Source organism: Seriola dumerili, unplaced genomic scaffold (genome assembly GCF_002260705.1).
Source record: "Seriola dumerili isolate Sdu_G_001 unplaced genomic scaffold, Sdu_1.0 BDQW01015045.1, whole genome shotgun sequence".
NCBI lineage: Eukaryota > Metazoa > Chordata > Actinopteri > Carangiformes > Carangidae > Seriola > Seriola dumerili.
The window spans coordinates 1-17,267 of NW_019189300.1; the positions used below are offsets into that span (position 1 = coordinate 1).

General features: G+C 42.0%; 1 protein-coding gene across 1 annotated transcript; it reads right to left on the bottom strand.

Moving 5' to 3' along the window:
* Nucleotides 1–15,318: 15,318 nt before the first annotated feature.
* On the bottom strand, nt 15,319–16,781 carry LOC111240156 (BLOC-1-related complex subunit 7-like; the record flags this gene model as incomplete). The annotated part of the gene is made up of 4 exons (XM_022770139.1): nt 16,637–16,781; nt 16,007–16,069; nt 15,464–15,507; nt 15,319–15,334 (listed from the first exon to the last, which is right to left on the bottom strand). Coding segments are annotated over exons 1-4 (255 nt in total), but the record flags the coding sequence as incomplete, so codon positions are not given.
* Between the last annotated feature and the right edge of the window lie 486 nt (nt 16,782–17,267).

The following is a 17,267-nucleotide window of genomic DNA, read 5'->3' on the forward strand; positions in this document are numbered from 1 at the left end:
TTGGTGTTGGGATAAAAGATGTTTGAGACTTTGCGCCAAACCACTCTTAACCACTAAGGTTGGAGGGATATTTCAAAAAAAAGTTTTTACCACCTTGGCCGTCTTCTGTAGTACCGTCTTTCAGGCGAAAGGCTTCCACGGCTAAGGGTATTAGCCGATGGCAGCTTTGAAGGAAATTTAGTTGAGAAAAACACCTTCATTAACAGGGCCCCTCCTTAAAGCTGCCCCGCCACGCACCCGCTCCTATGGTTTTATTAGCCAACCAGCTTAACCAAATAAAGAACGGTCACTAAGACGAGCCTATCTCTTGTCCCCAGTGCAAGGAGCCAGGACACTACTATTGCGTGTTTCTATCCAGTCTAAAACGTGCGGTAGTCAAAAAATTCGCGTGACCTAGAAGTGCCCTTTCAACCACATGACGAATCAATCCAACGTCCTGCAAATTCAACAACAAGAAGCAACCATAGTCCAGAAGGCCTTCTTCCTTCATTCTTCAAAATAGTTAATGATCCTCCTACAACACCCCGTCTCCCGACTCACTCGGTGTTTCTGTACAGCTTGGCAAAACTAAGATGTTCCAAGACGAAGTGCAATCATGCGCGCGTTACTGATCGACACCCAAATCGGTCAGAGTAAGGGGGCTACCACTTGTACATTGTGAAACGCTTCCCTTTTAAGCTGAAACCCCTAATGTGAGAGGAAAAAGTAGGCCCCTTGCGTGCGCCCTCGAACCTGGGGATCGATGGAAACCTTAACCACTTTGGGGCATAAGGCGCCTGGTTGAAAGGCCAATAGGTGAGAACAGCAAGACAAAGGTCGATAACATTTTTTAAGCCCTGTAAATCAGATCTGTTGAAACATGCGCAGGCCGATTTTACTTTTACTATGCATGATGAGATGAGGGGTTTCTTTAAAACCCCCGCAGCTCTTACCATGCTGGCTGCGCACACACCCAAGTAAGCGTGCGTCGACACGCCTTCTGTGTTGTTTGGGCTATCTTGAAACGGTAGTTCTTCATCCCAGTAAAAAAAAATGGTCTCTCTGAAAATTTCAGTGGAAACAAAGTCTTTAGGGTAAACCGGTTAAGATCCGTAAAGAGGGGCCCAATCCTATGGCCCGGTTTTCTTCCAGCCGCGCTTTTGTACCAACACCAGAAAACAGCGATGTGGACTGTGTCAATCCCTGCGAATTGACGGAACATTGGTTTCAAAATCCGGTTAAGAAAAATCAATTTCTTGCGCTGTTGTGCTGTGGCTGGTGGGTAAGGCACTGATCATGATATACCTGGGGTGCCGCTCAGCAATGCGCATGCTTCCGACACCGAGACCATCATAGCATGGGCGCGCGGTTATGGCATTCAGAAGATTGTTGCGGGGGTAATTCTTTCGTCAACAGCAGATTTTACATTTAAGGGTGGCCTTGTGAGGCTTCCATGATATTGGTTATTCCTGCTTTAACCTGTGATCTGGAAAACGCAGAGGCGGATCGGTAAGTGATAATCCTTTCTTTATTTTGGGACCCATATTATGTTCTTCGTGTCATTTTTCTGTCCGACTTCCCAAAGGAACCTGGGGCTGACCCAAAATTTTTTTAGAGGACGACAGGTGTGCACTCGATGAGCTTATTCTCGGTTTGATCAAATAAATAGGGTCTTAGATACTGACATATTACTAGCGTACCATGAGTGAGGAACTTAACGCAAACAAACGAGGTTAATTTGTTTATAGAGTGTCTCTCTTCATATGAATTAGCCTCTGGGTGGTCTATATAAAACCTCAACCCTAAAAACAAAGCCAATATGAGTGCGAAGTTTTTGCTCTGTTGAAAAAATTACGCTCTTCATCATTGCCACACCTGCGGGGAAACTCTCAGGTTTCGGCACAGACTTTCGCACATTAACAGCTGTACTTTATTGTCTTGCCAAGAGCTCTCAGCCAGTCGCTACGGTGGCACTTATCAAGCGTAAGGATCTATTTTTTAGATCTTACGGGGCTAACTTGTTCCATATAGAGGGCACAGTGTACTTTCCTCCAGGGCAGAAACTGGGACACTGCAGTGACTCGGAATATTGGAAATGACCAGACCAGTTTGAAGCCTGCGCCGGGAGCTTAGCTGGCTAGAGCATGCTAACTAGCAGTTACAAGAAAACAGAAGCGGCAGATGTTGATTACGTTCAAGCAAAACAGAACATGAGGGTGTGTCCTAATCCACCACCTATTAGCTCCTTGGCCGAGTAAACCAAAAGTTTTGAAACAGCCCTTGGAGCATAGGACTGGCACTAACCACAGCCATCTGGGTCTTTCTTAATGGTTAACAAAGCTGTTAAGGGCTAGGGTGGTGAATTGATTTCATATAAGCTAGTTCGCTGATGCCAAAACTTGTTAACACAAATAAATAAGTCAATACCTTAACAAGAATCATCTTCATCAATGTGTGAATGGTCCTCGTGTGTGTGAGACGCATGTCTCTCAAACAGAGCACAAGCAATGCCAGGCAAGTAAATCAAGATGTTAGCATCATCTTGTTCTTATTCCCTCGACATGTCCTCAGTTGAGTTGAAAAGCACAAACTAGCGTTCATCATGATTAGTGAATTTTTCTGTTACTTTTTTTTTTTCATGCCCCCATTTTGAGTTTCTTTCGATAAAAAGGCCCTATTGAGAAGATTAATAAGTATCTGCTGGAGGTATTAAGTGCAAGGATATAGGAATTCAAATAGAAACATAACAACAGTGTCAGAGCAGGGGGGGAGGAGGTATAGGCATATTGAAACTGATCACGGTAGGCTCGAGATGCAACAAACAGAGAACGTTGCTGCACACTAGTCAGTATACAAACGGTTAAACTCCAGAGGAGTATTTTCTCTTTCAGATACTCTCTCTTGGTAAATTGGAGGGCATGCGAGCCCCTGCTTGGCGAGTGATGTGAAGTTCAACAGCCAGCTTCACTGTTTTAATACCCAGTTCTTTCCCTCAGAGTTGGGTGTACATTAATTTTGTATATTCTGACCACGCAATTCTTATATTCCACAGAATCAGAAAAGACTTGGGTACCAAGACTATCATTCCTGAAAGTCCCTTTGTCCCTACTGGGCTGGGCGTTGCACTTGTGGATTGTGTTTTTTATGAATTTACTGCAGAGATGTAATAATGTAGATATTGACTCCCTGCCACAGGTGGTTTGGTATGCTCACACAGCCGATATATTGTGTATAAACAGTTGAGTGTGCCTTTGTAAATCTAAACTTATTTTTCGTCACTAATTTGTTGAGCTGACTACAGTCGAGAATGGAATGAGTTTGTGATTGTTAAAGACTATATTTCGTTAAACATTCTATGGTGAATTGATTTCCAGTGAAGGTAAAATGTGCGCTATCATCGCTAAAACGTCCACAGCGTCTGGACCTTGACTCTCATACCGCGCGAGATTGTTGCACAAACTCATCATTCCTCATTCTTCAGGGCACTCTCTGGTGTCTATGAAGTGAACGCGTCGAATACAGGATTGAAGCTAAAGCCTGATTGACCGAATAGCAGGAGATGCGATACGTTCCTATTGAGTACTTTCATAGACCGTACAGGGATGTTGTTTTTCCCAACATTTATGATTAGTCACAACAAGGGTCTAAAGTCTTTATATCGACCTGCTTTTCATTTCTTTACCCCCCTTCTGGGGGTTTGTATTTTTACCACCTTGAAAGAATTTTAATTCCTTGATATGTGGATGTCAATGCGGGCGATTTTTATGCTGACAGATATATAGAATGACAGATTTTGATAACATTTGAAAAAACCAATAGCGCCACTGCGTTAGGTTAATATCAACAAGGGAAATATTTCAAGTATTATGAAAAATTTTCATGGCCTTTTTAATAATAATTCTTTTACGTTTCTCACAGTCGGACATAGCTATTCTAGTGATTGGTTATTTTTAATCACAAAGCCGTTATAATTTATTGCACAATAGACACTCCAATAGTTATGACTTGAATTTGAGTATTAAATATTATTTGGTTAAGACAGTTAATTTTAGAGGTTGTAACATATTTTATGGCTCGCACCTCTATTTTTATGAGATCTCTACAGAACTGTCTAATATTTGTGCCCCAAATAGACATTAAAATACACATCAATATTAATTCAAATAATGAATTTGTAAATGTAAAAAGTGTCTAAATTAAACTTTTGCCATTATATAATTTTTTGTCCCAAAGTTTCGGTTCACGCATTGTGATTCAATAGGCTGGTGAGGAAGTCTGTATCTGAGCTCACCGTTCTTTATATATGTGCTTTCTTTTTTTATCAATACAATTTCTTCGTTCTTCACTGTGGCACGCAAGAGTGCTGTCAACACTTTTTAGGGTAGATAAGGTTACTTATTTCACCGATTTTATCGCAGACTAACAGTGAGGAAAAATAAAATTTGACAAATGTGCGTTCAAATTATGAAGATCTTAACCAGGCATGGTTTTTACATTAAACTGAAGGTTTGTTTATTAGTGTATTATTCTGGTTATAACTGTAAATTTCGATCTTCATTTTAATCATCTCTAGATTGAGCTCTTATTACATAATTTCTCAAGGACTCAAGTTGTGAGAGATTGAAAACAAAAGGTCAGCAAACACTTTAGAGACGTGTATTTCCATTTTTCCTGGCGTAGTATCATTTGTGCGTCCTCCATAGTAACCGAGGTGCTGACTTATCACCGCCTAACAATGTGTTGTGTCTCTCTCACTACACTGTTAGTTTGAATTTATCAGCTGACTCGGGTCATGTCTGCTGGCGTCCCTAATTTAACAAATTGTCCTCTCTCACACTGGTCTTCTTATTTGGATCCACGGGGTGGACACGAGGGCTGCTGATTGGTGGTCACTAGGAGTGGAGGGAGCCTGTTCGGCGGAGTGCTTGCACTAATGTCATCACAGATACTGCTGCGGGGCGACGTCAACATGCTAGATGGTGTCTCTCTCCCACGAGGTGCTCACAGGAGATAGGGATGATGCATCGGGTTGGTTTGTTTTTTAGTGCGGTGGTCAAATAATCTATCTGTATCATGTGCCTTGTCATGAACGCTCCTGCAGGTTCTTGAGAGGTGTATGTATATATTATGACTTTTATATGAGGTCTAAACTATGCTTTCGAAAAAAGTTGGACAGAGTACATTTTTCGCTGGTAATTATATAATGGGCTTATCTTGGAAATTTAAGTTGTTATTTTCTGTTTGATCCTTTTATATTTAAAGTCAGAATTTGGATTGGAGGTGAACAGTGGAAATTACTCAATTGTTACAGGCGTGTGTGGATTGTGCTGTATTTTCTCTCTATCAGCCCAGAAACAGGCGAGAAAGTTACATGGACGATTTTGAATATTGTTGGGAGCTTGCCTCGTCCTGTCTGGACTGATCTAGCTCTTGGGAAATACTTTTCGGGTCATATCCAATTATGTGTAAAATATTTGTTGATGGTCAAAAAGTTTAAGGAAAATATAGCTTGTCTCGTCTGTTGGGCGTATAAATGTCTTAGCGCTCAGGCTCCAACCGTCTCTTAACTATGTGGACAGAAAATTAGAAGGCGTGACCTGGTGAATACAGTTTCTCACTTATCTAACGTGTCTCTCCCTTGTACGAGGAGTTCTCCTCTCACAGATTTGAGGGCCGAAGACTATTCTCTCAGCGCGATTAGGTGACCAATAAAGATCGTTTTAAAAAGGGAAACCAAGTTTTAATTCTTCATCACTCGGATGGGGTTGAAATAGCGCACGCACCATAACTTTGTAACAAACTTCTACGACACAACAGTCTTATAGTCTCACATATAGAGTAGCGCGTGATTTATATGAGAAAAAGCCCACCCAGAGAGTTTCAAGAGTGGACCCCCACAACAAAAGAGCTGTTCTAAATTGCACTCGCTGCCCTTGCTTCTGCCAACAATTGTTGCAGGATTAGACGGCGACGTTCTTGCAATTTCGTCCGCAAACATTAGATTACGGGAGTTCACCTCTTTCCTCCAGCTGCGTTTTGGACGGTTGAAATGCGGGGACCCATAATCAGAGTTATTCGTCGCTTGGTATCCCTACATTGTTGACCGAAAGATTGGGTTAGCAGAAAACAATGATTTACAATGGTGCACACACAGTGCTTTCACTCTCACTTTCGATTATAGTTCCTTTTGCGAGGATGAGCGGTGGCTTGGTCCGTGTATATTTATCTATTTAGGAGCGAACGGCGTATGGATTCTTGGTACAGTGATCTTTATATTGACACATAATTCTCGCTACAGCTTCCAGACAGGAAGTTAATCGCAAGTTATTATGATATAATGGTGATACTCTATAAATGATATTGTCTATTCTTTGTCACCTTCTGAATCAAACGAGTGTTGCGGAGGTGCATGATATTGAGGATGTCTCGTCAGTCTTGGTTTAATTTTCACGAGAAGTGTGAAACGTTAGACGTTTGAGTCATGAACTGATGTTGTAATAAATTTTCTTGAATCCAATAGGCAGCTGAGTTTTGAGTTGTCAGTCAAAGTTTACTCATAAAAAACTCCAGTATTGTGTTCGATACTGGCGTCAAATAACTGTAGATCTCGTGGCGTCAGCTGCATAGGTTGCTGAGTGTGAGTTCCAGTGAGGATATTATTGTGTACCAGAGTCACATCAGACTGTTCATCACACCAAAGGGAGCTTATTGTGGAGACAGAGTTCCCATCCTTCACATAGGAACACACTGCGCACAAACGGTGTTTAACACTTCTCTGCCCTCTGTTCTGTTTCAATTATTCTTTCATGGCCTTTGGTTTACTATCGCGTGCGGATTGTCCACAACGAAAAACACAAGTATTTAATTAAGTAATAAATTCATCACAAACATAATGTATTTCTATACTCCAATTGGCAACTTTAAATTGGATGCGTAGTCATGAGTAAATAATGACAATTAGCTCTCACAACGAGGCACCGCCGCTATTATATATTATATACACGCGTTAGGCGGACTGAGTGGTCTCACTCAGTACAGTGCTGTGCAAACATTTTAGGCACTAAAAGTAAAGTCAGGATATTTGCAAACTACTTCCAAATAAGTAATACACTTACATTATGGAAATAGGTCTTTTGAGCGACCTAGATCCCACCAAAACAAAACAAGGCGTCACTCAGGAACATCCTTAACCACACTATGACTGCCAGGTAAGAAAATTCCTTGGGAAGGTTCCCATAGCAGCAGTAGATTGTTGCGTGAGCATCTTGAAAGAGAAACCTGGCGGCTCATTCGGACTTTTGTGTATTATAGCCGCGCGTGTCTCATTGCTTTCAAATTCTAAATGTCTGTTCATAAGCTCGTTGCTTCACCGGTTATAAAAATTCCAAAGCGAGGACGGACTCCATCACGTTGAGATTCAGAGCGTCTGTGATGTTCGGTCATATATCAGAACCACTCCAGGTCTGATTTTAAGAAAACTATCATTTTATACATTCTTTAAGGCATTGAGTATTACGCATGAGTTCTTAATAATATAGCATGATATAAGAAGGCGTTTGTTGATAGTATAAATAGGAGGTCTCTATTTCTTTTCACCTGTGTCGGTATAGCAGGTTATGTAACCGACCGGTGTCTTGGCATGCATTTGACTTCCCCAGTCTATACTGGACTGAGTGATCGCTGTTGAGGATGAGTTGCTCACCAAGTAATCTCTCGGTATAACGTGGGGACTAATAATACCTTTTAAAGTGCATGACTGTGAGAGGGACCTTTCCACGGCGATAACATCTTATGCAATGGAAGACAGAATCATTGTCTGCGACACAGAGCGACAGGATGAGGAGGGAGCTAGATTAATGACTGACGTTTGTCTTCTGCAATTGTGTTCATATATTTTTTTTTTTTTTTTTTTCCCTTTTCTTGATAAATTGGTACAGATGCTGTCACAGAACCTTTGATTGCAAGTGGTGATTGCACATTTCTTTTCCTTGATGGTGATGTACTAAAACTGTTGTGTTTCAGGAGCTCGGGAATTTTTTAATGACCTGTAATCTTTTGTTCCGTGAGAAGTTGCACTTTGGATGCCACGCTGCTCAGGACGTGCATAATATAAGGAATGTGCGTAGTTTTAAGTAGTTATATCCTTAAATAAATCGTTAAGCTTTGATGCGCTCAACGTTTCCACGGTCGGTCTATGGGAATTTCTCCCTTGATGGTATAAAGCAGGTCATTTATTGTGTGGTACTTCCCTATCCGAGGGTTGAATACTCGCTTTACTCGAAAAGCCGTGCCAGTCCACAGAAGGCCGAGATAATGCACACGAGGCAACTATAGACTGTACTAGAAAGACTGGAGTCTAAAAACCAGCCTTCGTCGAGAGATACTCATATTTTGGAACCTCCTTATGTTGCAGTGTCACTGCTCTCCAGGATCCAATGCGCCAAACTCCCAGCATGAGACGCCTAATCTTCACTCTCCCCTTTGTCAACCAAATGCCCACATCACATCCTAAGACTTTGCCTATAAACTATTATGTTTCTACTCGTATGGGGCTTTACCTCACAACTGCTTTCGTCATTTATAATAGTATATCTATTATATATCGGCATCCCTTACCACCGACAGATAACAGCAGCCCAAGTCAGTCAATGTGTATCTTGCATGCAGGCTTCCAGCAACTTTTCTCTCCTCTTGCATTAGTTAGCACGCCGGCGTCAGATTCTTCAACATAGGCCCTCTCCACGTATATATATACGCAGCAACACTAGACGATTAGGAGACAGACCTTAGCTTATCAGAGGGAGATGGTAAAAAATCACATACAAGCGCGATCGTGTGAGTGTGAGACATTGCTGGTTTCTTTGTGTTCTTGAAACCAGTAAATTTATTATCTGTTACTTACTGCGATCACCAACTGCTCCAACCACATTAAAAACTTATAATGAGAGATGGAGGACAAATAAAAATGTATGGAGCCTCTTTTCCTCATTAAAATGAAGGCCCTTTATTGGTATCTCTAACCCAAATCAATAACAACAAAAAACAATACTATTCAAAATAACTCATAATACTCTCTGGTGTCTCTCCATGCCAAATTGCAGATATACTTTTAGTGTTCGAGTAAACCAATCTCATTGAGCCCAGTCTTCAGGCTTAAATCAGTTCTCTGGAATTTCTGTTTGCAGCCAATAAACTGCTCCTCTGCACTGGCCTTATTCTCTCCTTATCCACCACCACGAGTTCCAATCAGCAGGTCGTGTTCTTCAGGTAAAGGAAGCACTTTAAACGATGTCTCTGGTTTTCTCAACACACCTTTCCTGATTGTGGTAAGTTAAAAATAGGGTTGCTGTGTGTTCATTTGGTGAGTGGTGGTCACCTATTCTCTCGTTGCCATAGAAATGGAAACCTATCATTAATTCATTAAAGCAATTGTCTTTCTTTTCATGTGGTGCAAAGGTGTGAAACTGGTGAAAAACAAAGACAAAGAATACATAGTATGATTCAGCACGAGTGCGTATGAAACTTTACTCCCTAGGACACCAGCTTGTTACAGAAACGCGTTTTTTCTTATATGTATTAAAAAAACTGGTTAGTTAATCCTTAAGAATTTAATGGTTTAGTGAAGACAATGAGAATTTAGAGCTTCTTCGGAGGTGGTATAGAGCCAGAAAGACACAAAGAAATTTTATAAGATGTTGTTAATTGTTACAATGAGTGAGGATCAACCTCTGGGGTGTTGCCTGATCGAGTCTCTGCCCTGGACCTGTTTTTCTATCCTGGCTTCCTCTGGCTCTGATAAGAGGAGAAAGAACTTATTTTAAACTCAAGGTTTAAGAGGGAGCTGAAACAAGGACCTGGCTTAACTAAGCAATATCCACATTTAATGAGATGTCTCTTATAACCCCCTGACAGCCGTCTAGCTCTTTTGGGGGTTCTCTGTTTAGTACGGAGCGAGGATGCTGCCTGGAGGGTGCGATGGAGTGAAACCTCTACAGGCTGAAGGCCAATCGACCCAGCACAACTGTGATATTCCATAAATTTCTTCAAACAAATAAAACCAAAACTCATAAGTACTTCAAATGGCCCTGTATACTAAGAATTAAGACGGTATTTTTATATTCTTCCATGAAATCTACAATAAGGCCTCATAAGGCTGTGGCAGGCGATGCTCAGGCTGAACTTCTGTTTGAGCTTTTTAAAGGTCGTTAAGGTCTGCTGCAGACAAACACACATTTACACACAATATACAAAATAAACAAATTCAGTTTGTGTGCCTTTAATTAGTATAAACTTGTAAATGGTTTTTTAAAATGTTCAAAGCAGTGAAAGATTTCAAATCTTAATTTCTTATTAGTCATTCCATCTGTCAGCTGTCGGGAGAGCATCAGGTACTGAACATGGGCTTCGACCAGCTGTTGACCTTGCCTGTCACCTGACGAATCGAAGCGGTATGTGAGGCGTGTTTTTATGTTACTTGGACATTGCCAAATATCATATGGTAGCTATGATGATGCACTCGTTATTGCGCTATACAGAGCTTTTCTAGGTCCTATCAAACCATTGAGGTGCCTTTACCACAACAAGCACTATATTCACTCACCATTTCACAGCGCAAGCACGGTATGCGAAACAACAGCGGTCATTTTTTTTACTAACCTCTACACCTGCTGAGCTGCTCTTCTCTAACCCAACAAAAACCACACACAATCAACTATCGTATTCATGAGTAACATCTGAGTTGTATAATTTTTTGTGTGTTGTTTGTTAACAGTTATGCTTTTGTTTGTTTTCTTCATGAGAGCGATGCTTCACATGAATCAATCTCTATGTGGACATGTAGCAGGGAGACAGGAATACTTGAAACTTACCACCCTGGAGCGTTCACTTCGACTTGCGAGAGACTTCCATGCAATGGGTCATATCTTTCTGATCGTTGAACGCACCATCTTCATATTCTTTACCTTCATAGAAAAAAAGAGGCAACAATAACAGTACTCTGTTCTTTTAGTCCATTGTTTCTTCCAATAACACAACTACTCTTCCACTAACAACTCTTAATCTTCTGACTCATATAGAGCAACCATAGACTCCAGGAGCAATGGTGAGATGTAAACTTCAGTGGTTGCGAGCCTCCACTCTACAATAGCTGTAACTCTCGAGGAGCCGGTTCCTAAGAATGCTTCTTCGCCCATCTCAGCTTGTGTGGTTGTGTAGGGCGCATATCCCATATAGTATCTCGGGGTGCCAGCACTTCCCCTCCTCTAGTCTTTTTGAGGGATAATTAATTGCAGCTGTCAATCAGTTGTGGTGACCTTAGAACAGAACACATTGTTATGTAGAGGATTTTCAGTCGATTGAGATGCGATCATAGCACGGAGACAAAACGAAGCCTGCTAAACTGCAGGTTGAGATAAGGGACCGGTTTGTCTTTCTGTGCTTTTGTTTCCCTCACGAAACAGGCTCTGCCCCCCTTTGGTCCCTCTGAAGAGAAGCGAAATCTTGTAATGAGAATCACGTGGCTGTAAAAATCTATGATCTCTTGGACCCATCCGATCCTGATATTCGTGTGGTCAGCATGCATGTTGTCGAGGTACCGACTAAAAAACCCCTGGGGGTCACGCAAAAGACTGGGCGAGGGGCATGTTGAGTGACAGACTTCCGCCGCGAGCCTTCAAGGCCCCCGCCGCCTCATCAGCATGCCAGACCTCTTGCAAGGTGTAGCCGGTGTTGAACGGACAGTGGTTTCACACGAAGGGTGGCGAGGACTTTGAAAGAAACACCTTAAAAAGAAAACCATGGACGCAAGACCTCAGCAGCTCGGCCCTCAGGGCACACTGTCAGGGTCAAGCAGGCTGTGTTAGGCCATCCAGGCTTGCGATGATTAAGTTTGTCCCCTTCGCTCCTTTCATGGAAGTCGAGCTGATGATGCATCCACTGGAGGAGGACGGTTTAAAATAAAAATCTTGTAGAAAATACTCTTGTCCATTGTAAGGGCTGAGTCCGCGCCCCCCCAGTGCTGACCCAGCGTTGTGCCATTGGGGAGCAATTACTGAAAGATACCCCCAGCTCTCCCATATCACACATCATAGGTAATAATGAATCCACGAGTAGGAGTGGAAATGACGGGGCAATGACAAACACTTTTAATCTCATACTAGGATAAAACATCCGGTTCACTCTCTAGAGCTTACCTCTAAATATGGGAGACCGATAAGCTCTGTAGAAAAATTGGGTTGCCCTCTATGTTTTCAAACACTTTGGTTTTCACGCAGTGAATCGACGGACTTCATAGTATCACTTAAACTCAGTCAATGAAACAACATCTCACAGTGAGAGACCAAAGGTAGACTCAATTACTAAGTTTAGATCACGTGTAACGTTAGATCCGATCTTGAGTACACTTGTGTTACCACACCAACTTTCTCACACTTAACTAAGAGCCAACCACAATCTGTCGTGTTAAATGCAAAGCTATACGATGAGATATTATAGGACAATTTTATGGTGTGATATAATCTAAAACTGCGTAGAAACTTATATTTCACAAATCAGGATTAGGTTCTCTCCCTGAAGTTATTCTGTGTTTCGTGAGTTTCACCAAATGGCACGCATGGCGCTCCGGCTGTCTGTCTGTCTGTTCTGTCGTCTGACGTCCTATGTTCGTGTCGATCAATGTACACTTATTAGAATGGAGGGCAGATGAGCCTAGATAAGACAGACCGCCAACCTTGATTTAAGCTTCAAAGGTTCCTAACATAAATACACATACTCTCATCGCAACTAATGCACAACCGTCTAAACAGCAGCACAGCACGAAGAGCCTGGTGAACCCTATACTGGAGCTCGCTCTAGACGCGAGCCTACATGAGAACCAGCGCTGACTAGGCCACCCCAAACAATTGCTAGAAGCGCAGTTGCTAGTCTTCAGACTCTAGCCGTGATGCTGTGCCGGCAGTTGAGAAGCATCAAAAACCTGCAGACCAGGCGTGATATCTGTGCAGAGGACTCCCACTCCAGGTCGAGGTACTAACTGTGACTTAAGAGGGTGCCAAGCACCTCCTGCATGCCCAAGTGAGTATTTTGCTGCGCTAGAATGACCATTGGGTAAACCCCCCAACGCCAAAAAGCACTCTGTGTCGGAGGGGACTCTTGTCTCTGCTGGCAATTTACGTTATGGCTCTGGTACGGTCTTATGTTGTTTCATAGGGTAACGCAAACAAGACGCACCGTGCTGTCCTTTGGTCAGCTTCAGCTACGAGCTCCCCCACCATGCCTTTGAGAAGCTGACCAGCTAGCTCTACCAAGCGAGTCGTAGCGCTTTCTATACCGTATACCCGCTCTGATTCACATTGCGATTAACTAGCATATACTAAATCTAGAACAAAGCAAGACGCGTGAGGCGTTTGGTCGCACAAGATACAACGAGCATCGTTACAATGTTTTCTATCAAGAGGACCAATCATACCCTTATCAGCTGTGGTGACATCAATGAGCTAGTGTGGATCCATGTAATAAGTTGCCTTGACTCTCTATATGGGGGATTCGCTCTACTTGGGCTCTATTGTATTTATGATCACAGGAAGTCTCTATGATCCCAATCAGAGGAGTTTGTTTTACCTATTTTTTATTAAGAGTCCTATTTTAGGTTTATTGTGGTTAGGTGAAGATAACCCAAACTAGTTTGTAATATATGAGTTTGTAGTGTTATTGCTTAGCTCGGAATATTGGTATAATGTAAAAGAAGTAATTTTATAAAATTGGAAACTGAAGCTTCGAATCTGACTTTATTTTAAAGTTATTTAATGTGCTCATAGGTTCTTGGATGTCATCCGTTTGCCTCCTTGAAATCAAGATACGGAGAATAAACACTGTACACAAAACAGAATACTAACACCTCAGTTCGTAGCGATTTTTAAGTAAACGTTGAAGGAGCATATGGGAGGACTTTGCCCGTCTTGAAGAAGGTGTTTTGTGCAACTGTTTGTATTTCTAAGGAAACCTTAAATCCAGAGTTTAAGGACATCTTTTAACTGTAACGGCCAACACACTGCCATCTGGACACTTCCTGCATCGGATCACTCCTCAATTCACAAATTCATCTCATTCCTACCCACATCTTGCAATGGACACACAGATATTCCAAAATAACACCCTGTGAAAGAAAAGTTTGATGTGGTCTCAAGGGTATTACCTAGATGTGAACAGGTCTCATCCGAATGGAGTCACGTTATTGATTCTGGACTCTATGTTCATATCAACTACTTGGTCCCGGCCTGCATTTAAAAAGGCTTTTGGATGGTAGCAATAGTTGATATGAAATATATGATTCCCATCATACTCAAGCTTACTCTCAGCGCAACACAATATCACCCCATTCTAAAATTTATATTTGGTAATGACAGCCCACAACAACCGCAGCCAATGCGGGTGGAAAGTTTTATGACTGAGGACAAAGCCTAAGGATCAAAGTGAAAAGAACAAACCCCCATTCGTGGAAGTTGATAAAGGGGCTGACTAATTAAGGTCTCTGACTCATTCTTACAGGTGTTGCAAACCAAATTGTATTATTAGGAAAATTCAAAACCATCCCCTTGTTCGAGGTTATGCCATTTCACCGCATACACAACTTAGCAGTGGAAGACGCTTTTGTAGAGGCATTACGAAGAAGCAAAGATGAACAACAGAGAATATTAAATAAAGTTCATTAATTCGACGAGGGAGGCACCCGGGTCGGCGGATCGTATGAAAGCATGTGATATACAAATATAGGCTCAGTTATTGAAAGCAGTTTTATCAAAACTGCATACCATAGGCTTGAACATTGCTTTTTGCAGAGCAATAATCCAAGTCACAACAAAGGACGGCTCTGATAAAGTTCTTTGTTATTAGTTACACAAGGAGAAGTATAACTCCAGCTGAATACACAAGCTCAGCCACAGCTACAAATGTGATAAAGTTCTCATTTTCAAGAAAAATTTTATGGAAATTAAAGCCGCATGGAGGACTTCGTTTCTGTGATAAGCAATTCCAGTGATTCTTTGACTCCAAATTGTGCAGTGCGCGGCCAATTTGGAAACTCAACCACGCAGGATCCTCCGATGTTTAGGCGGCGGGTCACCTCACTTCAGCCATGCGCGCTTGCGGGCGGTCAGGTGTTTTGGGCTTTGCAGGTTTTGCGGTAGAATGCTCTTCATCACTGGAGGGCAAGGCAAGCACAAGCAGTATTACACAGGAGAGGCAGTGCACGTCGATTAGTGTGTGTGTTATGGCTCACAAGAGGAGACAGTTAAAAATGTCAGCTCTTTTCCACTAAAAGCCCAGGGAAGTTGTTAGACTTACTTCTTCGAATGGCCTCCTTGCCTTAGTGACAGACAGACAGACAGACAGACAGACAGACAGACAGACAATCGAGTAAATATTCAGTTTGAACAAAAGCCAATGAGTTTCACATATGTGTAGTGATAATCAGCTGACTGATACTCACTGGTACTGTAAATGCGTGGTGATTATGGACATTTTTCTCAGACTCTGGAAGACAGAAGATAATGATGTTGAATTTCTAGTGGATTAGACAAACAAGAGACGGATCAATTTACCTCTACTTCACTGAACTGTCACAAGCGCTCAGTGAGCAGAGACTGAGTAGTATAATTTCACCTTTGTGGAACTGTTCAGGTTTGGTTCACAAATAGGAAGGTCAGCGGTTCGATTCCCGGCTCCGCCAGTCTGCTTTTGGAAGTGTCCTTGAGCAAGATACTGACACAAACTGCCCCCAGTGTATCAGCAGTGTGTGACTGTGTGTATGGTACGAAAGTGCTATATGTGTAGGAAAGAGCGTGGTGTGGGTAATTGGGTGAATAGTGCACGAGTGGTCAATAAGACTAGAAAAGACCATTTGCCTTAGAGACCTGGTGATTTAACTTTGGACTTTCTGTAGCGTGTGGTACTGTTGTCTTCCTCCTCTGTACTGAATAGTGACTCCAGTATTCTACTGTACAGCTTCACTGATGCACATTTCCATACTCACATCCTCAGAGTGCAGGATGGCGTCCTCCTGGATGACCATGTTTCTTGCTGCTTGACCAAGAAGCTGAAAGAGACATTAGTAACAATGTGGGTGCAATTAATGATTTTTTACATTATCAATCTGACTGAATGATTTTCTTGTTTGGTTTTATCAACTAGTTCCAAACTCAAAGCTCTTCACATGAAGATCCTCTCAGTGAGAGGCTGGCCCAGGAAATCTCGCGATTTTTGCTTGAAAAGCCTCAAACAAATAAAAGAATAACAGTTGAAACCGAGAGCTAAGAAGCACTTGTGTTAGGCAGATGCCACTCCATCTTCAGCACTGGTTTTCGGTTTGCATTACACCAACGCTAACGTTCATCTTCACTTTAATAACGTAACTAACTGTTTAATCATTTAGCTACATTAACAGTCCAGTAACAGAATCCTGTTAGCCTGTATTCGCTTAATCAAGTCAACGAAAATAAACCATGAAGCTCCACTTTCAAAATTAAATCGCCACGGGAGTCCGTGCAAAGTGTGTTATCGATGCTTTTATTTTGAATACAGCTGCTCTGGTGGTGTTTGTTCTCTCCGTGTATCTATCGTCGTGAGGAAGCTGTCATGATAAAAACCGCTCGTGTCGCTTTACCTCCTGACTGCGGGATCCTTTCAGAACCTGGCGGGTCAGTGCGATCACATCCCCGCTACAGGAGCCCACCTTGTCGGATAATAAACCTTTGACAGACTGGCCGAACCGCGGCTGGGGCTCAGCTGACGCCATTTTCTGTTTTGGTTTAGCGACGGTGCGCGGGCAGGGTCAAAAATAAACAGCAACGAGTCCGATAAACTCGCACTAAAATATTTCGTTTCACTGCAAAACAATTCATAATTCTGTAAAACTAAAAACAACGAATCTACTTTCGGTTGTATGTCATTATCACAGGCATATAATATGTAAACAGGCAACTGTAAATTGGCAGAGTTAGTTTAAAGTTCCTTGTCCATAGATTTGTTTGATTCATCTCACTGATGACAGTGTTATAAATCATCTGTTTTACTTACGACTAGACAACTGTCAAAGAATGAACTATGTCTATGTAAACTATGCACAGTATTTTTGCAAATAATGTGATGCTCTAGAGAACAAAAGAACGACACACAACAGAACAATAATGATAGTTAAAGGTCCCATATTTAGACTTCTCTGATGGTTTACCGCCATACCATCTCAATATAGTTCTGCATTTACTATTTTGGGTTTCTCTCCGGAACTTAGCTGA